This window comes from Gymnodraco acuticeps, unplaced genomic scaffold (assembly GCF_902827175.1).
Source record: "Gymnodraco acuticeps unplaced genomic scaffold, fGymAcu1.1, whole genome shotgun sequence".
NCBI lineage: Eukaryota > Metazoa > Chordata > Actinopteri > Perciformes > Bathydraconidae > Gymnodraco > Gymnodraco acuticeps.
In genome coordinates, this window is record NW_022992336.1 from 1,662,975 (window position 1) to 1,675,348 (window position 12,374).

At 40.5% G+C, this 12,374-nt stretch overlaps 1 protein-coding gene across 1 annotated transcript in view; it reads right to left on the minus strand.

Moving 5' to 3' along the window:
• The window catches only part of cdkal1 (CDK5 regulatory subunit associated protein 1-like 1), a 303,497-nt gene that overhangs the window by 136,279 nt on the left and 154,844 nt on the right, over positions 1 to 12,374 (minus strand). The window contains exon 9 of the mRNA XM_034208587.1: positions 1,233 to 1,399. Within this exon, the coding sequence (XP_034064478.1) occupies positions 1,233 to 1,399 (167 nt within the window). The remainder of the gene's footprint in view (positions 1 to 1,232; positions 1,400 to 12,374) is intronic.

Here is a 12,374-nt window from a genome sequence, read left to right on the forward strand (position 1 = left end):
ATAAACGATATTACTTGATGGTTAAAAATGATTGTGACAAATAAACCAAAGACAAAAAAGAGGAAGCTAACCCCTGACATACACCTAAAATCGTCGTATTCAATTTCCCTCTTTTCTTGTGATTATCCTTTTCTACTTATCTGCTTAAGTTGCCTCAAATGTACATAGTTACAGCCATACTGCTGAGTCCGGTGGCAACAATAAGTGTTGTGCTTTTCAGCCATGATATGTTGACAGTTGTTCAAATATTCTATGTCACCACACAAGAGAAATAAGAGCTACATTTAGGTCCATTTTCATAGAGCAGACACACATATGCTGCAGATCCAGTGACCAACATTGAACCCTCTTCAACGTTAGCAAAACTCAACCCTCAGTTTAGTTCTAAATCATGGAATTGTACAGAATAACAATATAATTACAGAATAAAATGTAGGTTTCAGTAAGTTATCTTGCACATTCATTTCAATTGGGCAAATGAGCTCCCATGTCCCCATACCCTCCGTGTCACAGAGTTCTACTATCCTCTAGGCTCAATGTGTGTGTCAAGGCTGATCTTAGACAACTCTAAAATAATTGGGACAATTAAGGCCATTTTTAAATAGCGGTTTCTGTTTAGTTGTTTTCTTTTCTCTTTTCTCTTTATGTGTTGACTAGAAGCAGAGACTGGGCATGCCTTTTGTACATTTTTAGAGGAACATTGTGATCAAATCTAATAGCATGTTGTCACCCAACACTTCAAGAAACAATAAGTACAAAAAAAGTAATTTAAATGATGGAAAACGCATGTCTGACAGAGACAAACATACAAAGAGAGAGGGGGGTAAAAAGATAAATGGGGAGCGAGAAGAGAAAACAATGTCCATTGTTCCATTAGGGAAGACAATAATGGCTGATAAAATGAGGTTGCTAAAGAGGACACAATGGTCCGTAATTGACTCATTAGGGAGAGAAGAGAATGAACTGCACTAATGAGTGCAGTATGAGCGCTGCAGCTAAACTGCTTGGTAAGCAAAACAGACAGGCATTACGTTTATTAAATCTAGGCAAAGAAATATTATTAGTTTGAAGAATGGGATAGTACATAAGACCAAAGGGACAAGAACAAAACGGTAACAAAGAAAAGCAAAACTCAGCCGTGCCTAATTATTTTTAGTTTGTATTTATCAGTGGTGATGTATTCTGTTTGATGGTACTTCTGGCTGAAATGGGTCAACATGTACTGTACATACCTCTAGGTGTTCCAGGATATACGGTGGGTTGGTCATACCCAGCCTCAGCATGGCTCCTTCAGGGATCTCCTCCACCAGTCTCCACAGCAGTGTGGGCAGGTCTGTGCCTATGTCTCTCCCGTAGGCACCTGTGTCTTCACTGGTCAACCAGATCTCACACACTCCCTCTGGAAAGAGACAGAAAAACAAGAATTTAACATGCTTAATATCTAACTTTGTTATTTTATAGTTTTGAAAAATATATCAAATTAGCTTGATCTGACAGTATTAGTATTCTGACATCTTGCGAGTCAGTTGATATGGTTGATACTGACCAGTATATTATCAATTGATAATGGCTCATCCAACTGGACCTGCAGATACACCTAGTGTTTTTGGAAGCAAGCAGCACGGGTCATTTGTTTGGAAGAAACCCAGTGCATGACATGAAGGATTTTGGGAGATGGCCCTGTGGGCCATCTAAGCTAATTTACAGATGGCCCTGAGCCCAATAGAGATTGCCCTGAAAAATGCGCGCGGACGAAATGGCACGAAGGGTTTGGGGGGGCCTCCCCCTAGAACATTTTGGTTTTTGCAGGTCTTAGATGCTGTCTGGTGCATTCTCTAGACTGAATTATAAGATGAACCACCACAATATTATATTGTACAATTTCAATTGTATTCTTCATTTCACTTGTTTGTTTGTTCTTGTTTGTGTTTGCTCGCTTGCATGCCCTGCATAGCTATAAGAAACACTTAAGTTGTTGGTCAAGACACTTTCCATCTGATGAAGGCAAATGCCTTCCCAGATGTAAAAAAGTAGAAAACATTACATTTAGTTATAACTGCCAAAACAAACATTATTTACACTAAAATGTTTGTAATGTTATCTACTGTAAGTTGGTCGAACGAATGCCTCCTCATCCGGAAGCTGACCGAGCAGACCCGAGCAGCAGTCGAGAGGAGCCGAGCGCATCCGCGAAGTACACAAAATGGCGACGTCAGAGTACGCAATACTCTTCAGTTGCGCCACTTATGTGACAGACAAGAAGAGTATGTGACAGACAAGAATAGTCAACTCTAATGTCTAACACTTAATGTGGAGAAAGAGATGTCCTGGATGGGTTGATTGTGCGTTGATCTGTTGGTAATGCCTCGGGGTTCCGGTGGGCATGTAAACAAATGCATAATGCTGCGCTATACTTTGTGGCCTCACCCGGTTGCATAGCGACACTTATTGTTTAGGTGTCTTTTAATAAGCAGGTAGTCATATCATCTAGAACTAGCTGGATCTGATCGATATGGACATAAACGCGAGTGAAGTCTAATCTGACGGGAGAGAGAGATCAGCTGCTGCTGACGAGTCGACACGCAGCTCTGCATGATCACCTGCAGCGGTGAGCGGACAAAACACACACTTCAGGTTAGAATATCACACGTAGCTATTTTAATGACCTCTCAAACTACCGTAACTAGTTATAGATATGTTTAGTTTTACTGTCGGGCTCACTCATTACTGGATCCGCGAGCTGCATGATACTGGCATAATAGATTGCCCGATCGGGCAACCAGCAGGTGAGGCTTCATTGCCCGAGCTAAATACTAGATGGCCCCGGGCCATCGGGCAGTCGTTAATGTCGAGTAATCATTTATGTTTCATTTGAGCGTGTAATCGGTTATAAGAACTAACTCTTGTAAATAGCCTTTTTTTACACAGCTTATTTATTGATTACCTAAATGTCTAAAAAATGAATTTGTTTTGTATTGATAATGAGCATGGCTTTCTTCAGGTTTCAGCTCATACATATATTAAACATTTTCCCAGTTTCATAAGAATAGCCTGATCAATACGGGATATTTAATCATGCTTTTACCGCATTGGCCAGCTCAAGCAACATCACTACTCTAGCATCACAGTAGCTTTTCATAAGTATTATTATTTCATTACCATTATGAGTCTCTTGTTGTCATTGCCTAAATGCACCAATGCTTTGGCAGAACCTAGGCACTGACAAGTATTAAAAATGCCCGTCCTCTAATCGGCATTTCAGGAGTGTGAAGGTCAAATACAGCAAGAGGGGAAGATCTACTGGCTTCATGCTAAATTAGTGCTAGAGCTTAATGATCTAACTGTCATTTGGCTGTAGGTCTGGAAATGGTTGAGTGTCTGCTTAAGTTATGTGCTACGACATATCATATCATGCAGGCACACAAAATACATTTGCACTCGTGGGGGCACAATCTGAAGTACACACAGACGAACAAATACACACAGAAAACCACACAACCTTCATTATCATTAGCTGTGCAGAGACAGACAGAAAGATGCATGCAATCATTTCAGAAGTAAAAGATGGTGTTTGGCTAATGGGAAAGTTTGTGTGTTGTGTGCTAGTTGAGAGAGAGAGAGAGAGACCGAGAGAGAGACGAGAGAGAGAGAGGATCGAGAGAGAGAGAGAGGAGCGAGGCGAGAGAGAAGGAGAGAGAGAGAGAGAGGAGATGAGAAAGAAGAGAGGAGAGAGAGAGGAGAGCGAGGGAGAGAGAGAGAGAGAGGATAGAGGAGAGATGTGTTTCAAAGACATGCCTAGGCTAGATAGATTAAGATGATGATGACAGTATAATTGACGGAGTGAAAAGAGTATTCCAAAGCTCATCATCATTGACATTAAGAGCACTAATGATTCTGGAGCCAGCCAGGGTCTAAATGCACCATCCGAAACATCAATCAATCACACGTGATCAGATCTAAAAGGCCTTACCACACATGAATGCACTCAGTCACCCACAATCACCCCCTATCTCACGAATGCATTCAGGAAGTGATATTCATTTGCTTCAGTATGCAGTTAATGGAATCATATTTCACCTTCTTCAGATACTCAGTAATAGCTTTGTTCATTAAATGGTCTTTAGCATTTATTAACTCAATGTATTTTTACTTTAAATGTAGGCTCTGTTTTAGCAATGTCACACTTCACAGACACCCATCAAGTGTTCACCCCTTGAGATCTTCACTGGAGGTAAAGCTGTATGCAGAGACGTGTTATCTTCAGCCACCATTGAGTCATAATGACTGAGTGTCTTTGTTTAGCAACATACCATGTTTGATTTGCTACCTTGTCACACATTTTTTGTATCTTTTTAGCCTGAAGGAGGGTGGTGACGGCCAATTCCCAGGTCAGCTAATGTCAGCTTGCCAATGTATCTGCCAGGGTCTAACCCCGCATGCATCATCTGCATCCCATGAGTGAGAATATTCCTACACCCACTGCACCAACAGCATCACTTCCTACGTAACAGTTCTGTCCCAGAATAATGTTGGCAAAGTGCTCTCCTAATACGGGGCCAGACCTGCAATACATTGGCATAGGAGCTGAATTGGTTCCTTTCAAAACAACATTCCTGGGATTCCAAACACATATTGCTGCCAAGCGAGCAAGCTTGTGTACTGCCTGCGAGGAAATGCATCTTGTGATCCCTGTGCTAATTGTGTTTTGAACAGGGTGATGCTTTGGAAAAGTGTCTGGTGTTTAGTCAAGGCCACAGTCATACCTATATGTCCAGATAAACTCAATAACATGCCCAGTTATTCCCCCCTGTGGCCTGCTTCTCTATCCCTTTTGTATTAGGTGTGCCAATGGAGTTATTGTTGGCCACAGAAAGAGAGAAGGTGGCCGTTTCATCAGGAAATGTTAGCGTGCTCTCCCTTCACTATCTGCTCTGATACACACTATACAGCTGCTTCCTCTGGTTTTGGTATGTGTGCAGTGGAGAGAGGGGTCACATAGGTGCAGGGTGAAATGCGTCTGTGCATCAGTCATGGCAAGATTACTACAAACAAATTATTCACAATAGGAGAAATGTGTAAACCTAAACATTTCCATTTGATATTGTACTTTAAATGTGCAATGATTGTCAAAATGTATGCGTTAAAATAGTAGAAAGCATAATGTCAAGACAACAATTTCAATGTGGGTATTGGTTTAATTCAAGGTGCTCTAGTAAAAAGGGAGTATGTGCTCTGCAGGAGTATCCTTAAGCAATCAGGATACTGAGCGTATCTGTTTAGTCGCTGTTCTGTAGCTTACCCTGACCTCTGACTGATGTCAAAAGGAGACAATTTAAGAACATATCAGTAGTATATGACTATTGCAGTAATACTGTTACTAACTGATAATTACAAGTTGTATCCCTTGATATAACATCAGCAAGTTTCAGCAACCTTTCACCTCACAATTTTTCCATGTCACGTTATGATGAATGTTCATGTTGGAGCAGTTGTAAACAAGGGAGGAGAGCAGGGCACTTTCCCTAAAAGCTAATAACATTCAGTGAACTCTGACCCAGCAGCACCAACACGGTCCCAGGAGGAGGGAATAAACGGCAGATGGAAAGAGGGCAGGACAGGAAGATATTAAAGATGAATTTAAGCGTCTCTTCAGGTCTGAGCTTTCAGGGGTGGGGGGAGATTGACGGAGAGAGAGAACAGGCACAGGAGGAAAAAGCTGGGTGTGTTTCTTTGTCCAAGAATAACACCATCAGCATGTCTGACAAATGTCACACACATCAAATAATCATTATTTGCAAGTTCTCAAACCTACAGTGTTAGGCGTCTCTTTGTGTTTTCAATAAACACTTTCAAGTATGTTTCACTATGCCATTGTTGCCACTTTGTCCTTCCTTATGATTTCAAGTCTATTAGCAAGACATACAAAAGCAAAGAAGGAAGAATACAAATAAATAAGTAGATCAAACAAAACAGAACAAAGGTGGAAGCAAACTGGATGTTGATGTGTTTATGTTGACCGATCGACTAAATCTATGTTGCAGTTTTGGAAAAAAAAGACTCATACAAAATAGTTTCCAGCTTAAAAGGCCTATAAACTGCAGTGTTTAAAATCACACCAGCACATACTGGGGAAGACCTCTATAAAGCATTATACTGTTTACATATATATGATGTCTTATGGCCCTGTGTTTCTGCTCCGCCTCTGGATGAAAGGATATGAAGAGTGGGAGGAGAGAAGAGATGAGGGCTTTGAAGTGGTTGCTTTGAAGAAGCATGACAGAACCAATTGATTCAGGTGATTGGGAGCTTTAGTAAAAGCCACTGTTGGAACGGTAAACGGGTCTTAAATCATAAATGAGACACACAAGCGGCACAACATGACCACACATTTCCATGTCATGCTTGTTTCTATTAGCTGGTACATTCTGGCTCGGGTTCCTTCAAAAGCATATACAAAAAGACGTGCTTACATAAATAAAAGTCAAGCTGTGTAAATATCTTCCAGCAACATGACAAATATTCACAGCATTTAGCATAACAAAATGATATTGAATGAATTTGAATTCAATTACATTATTTATCATAACAGCCATTTGTTTTTGTCTTATATGCCTCAACCTATAATGAAAACTGACTTTATAACCAGGTTAAGCATTATTATTATATTTTCATTTTATACTTTCCTCACATTTTTTTCACCTCAAAAAGCAATATAAATATGAGAAAAGGCAAAATAATATATTTATAATATACTTACTTATGCATTATGTTAAACATGACTTTAACAACTTAAAGTTACATACATTTGGACATGAACTTACATTTTCTATTTATTAACTGACTCATTACTTTTGCATTGCATTGTGATTTGTTGTTATATAATATTCGTGCTTTAGTCTCAACAGCACGGACGTTAAGATATCGCGACGTCAATGGCTATCACATGGTTTACTGTAACCTGCAGTTTGCTTCACAGGTCATTTACAGAATGACATCCCTTCCTCCTTAACAAGCACATTTGTATCGCACTTGTAGCAAGAAGCATCACCATCATCCAAATGAGTGCAAACACATTTGATCATTTTAGCCTCTCGGCCATGTCTAATGTGTGTGTTTTGGCTGCTTGTTGTGGGATTGTTTGTGTGCCCAAAGCACTGCCCCTCAAATAAATGATGGAGAAGGGGCATCTTTACAGTATTACACACAGCAGCAGTAATTCTACCATGTTTTTTCTTTTTAAGGACTGACTTATATGCATAAGTGCATGTTTAACAATGTGTCTGTTTGTTTGTGCCTAGTCTGTAAAGTATTTGGATTGTGTTACCCTTCCTATGCTTTCATATGGAATCAGTATTCCCAATGTATCTTAATCTCTTTGGCATGATATGCATTTTGATTGGCTACCACAGGCTATAATGTTTAACAGATTTGAGATTAGATGATCCTATTAAACTGCATTAAAACCTCATTTTCCACAACACAAGTCAACACATGGCTAAGCGTGTTACAGATCAACCATGGAGCAGAGAGAGCGTGAAAGAGAGAGCGAGAGAGGAGCAGTTCAAGCACGGTTCAATCTACACAAAACTTGTGTTGGCATTTCTACTTTCGATCAAAGTACTAAAAACCAATTTGTCAGCCAATACTGGTAGATTTGGAGTTTTTCGAAATCTGGATACATATCTGCTGGTCCTGCTGATATATTCAAATATAAGCACACAGACACACGCCCCCTCATGCATTATGGCAGCTTAATGTATACAACACGTTCAGCTATGTGTTGCTTTGTGTCATGGAAAATAAGGATTTAATACAGTGTAATAGGATCATCTTTATGTGCATATAATCTGAAATCTAGTAAACATTAACCCCTGCAACCAATGTGCGTTATTTTATAACAGCTTGGATCCCTTTGAGCATACACACACCTCAACTCAATAACTAAACAGATGCTATGAAATTGTTTTCCTTTAATGATATTATTGTTAAAGTTGTTTCAAATTGTATTTTTAGACTTTAACCCAACACAAAATATAGACCCCATATTCTGCTACTGTAGATCAGGGCTATTCAATTACACCTTCAGTTGGGCCAGATTGTATAACTACAAAATTCAGCTGGGCCAGACATTCAGCGGCCTGTAAAAAGCGGGTAATGACACATTTTAAACCAACACATACTACTGCGATGAAAAACATGACATTTGTATTAATTGTTCATCTAACAAAGGTACGTCAAAAAGTGCATAAAAACAGAACAAATTAGCATTAATTTAACAGAATCTGAGGCATCTCAAAGTGCATAAAAAAAAAAAAGTACACAGTTGTAGTATTACAATTGTTTGCTTTAGAAGTCAAATATTCAGGTTATTTTTTTTGAACCAGGCACATCATGAAGTGCATTTAACTGAATGCAATAATAGCAGTCTTAATAAATGTCCTCACATACAAAATAAAATTGGATAGCTACATATGACACATGCACATCAAAAAGTGCATTAACAAACAGTTAAAGAGCTCCAATGTAACACAAAGAGGTAGTACTATAGCTAGCAATACTATTTTTTCACTTTTCAAGTAATAACAAAAAAATCATACATTTTGGTCACATTTGACCTGACACATTACAAAGTGCATTTAAATACAAACAGAACTGTCAAACCCTTCAGTGCACAAACCCATAACAAGGGATAAGGGTAACTAACATATGAATGAATACTACACGTCTACTCGCTGACTTTCTCAATGGGAGAAGTGACATTTTTCGTTTTGAACAAGAGCAGTGATTTTTGGCTCATAGGATGTCAATGCAATCCTAAGACATTGGTGAAGAGTGCTGTCAGTCAGGGAGCAGCGAGTGCTACTTTTGATTGAGTTCATGTGTGAAAAGCTTGATTCATGTTGAGTTGTATGTTGATCCAAACATAGCCTACTGAGCACACAGATCGCTACTTTCTGAATGAAGGGAACTGCTGTTTTTTGACATCACTCCAAAACTTCGCTGGCCCGTTAGTGCGCTGCTCTTGTGCCATGGTTACGGATGAATGCATGTCAATAAGTTCCAGTATAAATGTCCCCTCGTCGATGGAGGGGACCACTTCCTTTGCTCTGGTTGATACGCCCCCCTCTATTGCAACAGTGAAGGGGTCTCTGGCAAAGCCCATCACCTCTGTGGGCAGAGCAAGTCCATCCAATCGACCGGCAAAGTTCTCTTTCAACCTCGTAATGAAATCTGTCATCACATCCGTGATTTGTGCCGGGGATGTGATGTGTTTGTGGAGCGTCGGAAAATGCAGCATCCGTCCCGTACTCAAGTCTGTCGTGAAAAGGTCCAGCTTGACTTGGGCAATTTCTCGCGCATCTGCTCCACAAGATCAATGACCGTTTTGTCTTTGTTTACGCTTCAGAGTTGAGAGAGACATGTTTTAGAGTTGCTATCATAGCACCACCGTTACTAGCACCACTAGATGCACTCAAAAAACGTGCTGCGTTGTGGTTTGGTGGTTTCTATGCAACGCGGAGTGTTGCGTTCATGGTATGTACTAGTGTAGGAATTTGGCCATGGGAGGCTGGGCCACTCAGGAGTTGGTTCTGGGCCGCATCTGGCCCGCGGGCCGCCATTTGAATAGGCCTGCTGTCGATCATCACAGGAGGTTGCACTGCTCCATGTTTTCAGTGGTACTAATCCATTTTAAACTTCACCACATATCCAGCATTTGACATTTTTCCAGGTAGCACATGTTTAAAGAGCCTGTGACACGAGTTTCCCCCATCATCCAAACCCATCAATTTGAGTAAATATTGTCCCCTTGAAAACCGTTACTGAACTGATTTTGGATATTTGTACTTTGATAACCATTAATCTGCCCTTCAATGTTGACCATTTTCTGGATCTGCTCGGAGATTCTTCAAGTCCCGCCAAATTATGTGTGACGTCATTGCGGGCACAGCGCTCCAGCTGCACCGTTCAGGATCCCAGCATCTGCATGTAAACGCACGATGGCGCACACAGCAGCAAGCTCAGACAGCGATGACAGTTTCATTTTGAACGTGTCTCAGAGCTCATATGAGGCTGAAGGATCGGTTTATGTTGTATCTGTTAGAAGTTTAGGAATTAGGTGCATCAATATGGGCGATCATACGGTCATGTAGCCAGTGGGACTAAAAATCATCCCGGGACTCTCAACCGGCCCACTTCGGTACCGCTAGTAAATTGTCAACGGGGGGAGTGGGGGATGTCAGGGGCGGCGGGTGCTGTAGGCTAGGGAAGGCTAAGCCTTCCCAAATATTTGTGTCACTGCATCCTGGTAAAATACAAATATACTGTCTGTGTCTTTGACATTAGCGCTGCCAGCCACCTGTGCCCTGTGCACTACGAAGCCAGTTCAACATACCCTGGATATGTTTGAGTAACAAACAAACTAACAACAACAAACTAACAAACGAGATCTCGCTAAACGGTCCTACGACGCTGGTTATCAACTCGGTAAATCAAGCCAGGGTTTTTCTCTCCAGCTGAGAGCACGTTCACGTGAAAGGAGCGGGGTTAGCTACATTTGACCAATCACAAACAGGGACAAGTGTACTGACAGCGCAGCGTCATACTTCATTAATGAAAAGTAAACTAATATTAGACAAATATGAACTTTAAACATCCATGACTTAAACATATAATCCAGGAATACAAGCCACATAGTTGCACCTGCAAGGAGAATACAGAACAACTGGTTACAAAATAACTAGGCCTATAGTGTTTGAAAGCGTATAGTTTTATGATATCACTGACATTGCCCCATCTAAGACACGAGTGGATCTGACTTTAATTACATTTGACTCGAGTGTTTCGTCAACATAATGTGTTGCTTAAAATAATACTTCTGCATACAGTATGTGACACTGTAAGTGTTGCACGGCCAGATACGGCAGATAAGGAAATATATGATATATTATGATATTATATGATCGATGATCTGATTGATGATGTAATATGAATGATAAGTGCGACACGTCGGCGTCTTCTCTGCATAGGCCTACGGCAGTTTAAACTGTATTTCCTTTATCCTGTAATATGACTTGAGAGATTTAAACTCCACACACTGAGTTGATCTCTTTTCTATAGACGCCGGAGGCGGGCAGCGTCAGGTAAAAACAGTTATTTAGCCTTCCCAAACCTGAGCCTCACGCGCCGCCTATGGGGGATGTGCTAGTGACTTATCAAACCGGCCCACTTCGGTACCGGCCCATCGGGATTCGTCCCGATGGCCAGTCTACCACTGCACCCAGCCCACGTAAACTGTCAACGGGGGAGCCTCGCTGCGGGGAAACGGTGGACCTAGTGTCCCGATCGGAGTGGGAATAATAATAATAATAATATGTGCATTTTATCCATTAATTTCCCCAACATTGTGGTGAAAAAACCACACGTTTAATCCATGTTGGTGTACTACAACTACAAAAAGCATCGGTTTGAAATCAGGAAATGCAGACCGGCTCAAACAAACGATTTTTAATCATCATTCTCACGATCATTTAATCTATCATATGTTCGCCGAATTAACATGAAAGCACTAATAAATATAGTTTCATCCACTTGAGTTTACAACTACAAAACTCGATTTGTTTTTATATCACATCCTACGGGAGGAAATTCAGCAGCTCTCACTACCGATTTGTAATCCTAATTTAATCATCATCTTCACCACGATCATTTATGTTTATGTTCGCCGAATTGACATGAAAGCACTGACAAATATGAATATACTGTAGTCAACTTCATTACAACGTTATTAACGTGCCTAAACTCAGTAATTCACCATTTCTACGCATGACAACACACTTTGTCCGTGTTTGGCTCTCTCGCCGCACAGTGAAGCATTCCCGCATAGACGTCACTTCTGGCATCCCCCAAAACTTCAAAATGAGTCGAAGGAATTTCCCCGCAATGTTCGAAATTATTGATATTTATCGGAACGGTATCGCACCTTCTTTTTTAAACTGACGGTTCGAGATTACTAGTAGCCCAATATTTCATTGCACAACAGTTGTTGGGAGGCTCTTTATGCTTTTCCTGTCGTTCATTGAAATACAAGCAGGTTTACAAACTGACATAACCAATAGATCGACCTGGAAAGGGAACACGTTTTAAATGGGTATAATGACCAACATATAATGTTTGATAAAACACTTTGTTTAAAAAACTTAAAATACTTGATATGTGAAAATATCAATTAAAGGGGGGGAAATCACGAATAAGTGCCGTCTCTGAACCTACCATGCCTTTTGAAATCTCTGCCAAGGTTTGGATGCTTTTGACTTTCTTTTCCCTCCGTTTTTTATAAAGAACAATAGTTAATCAGAATATAAATGTGCCCCAAG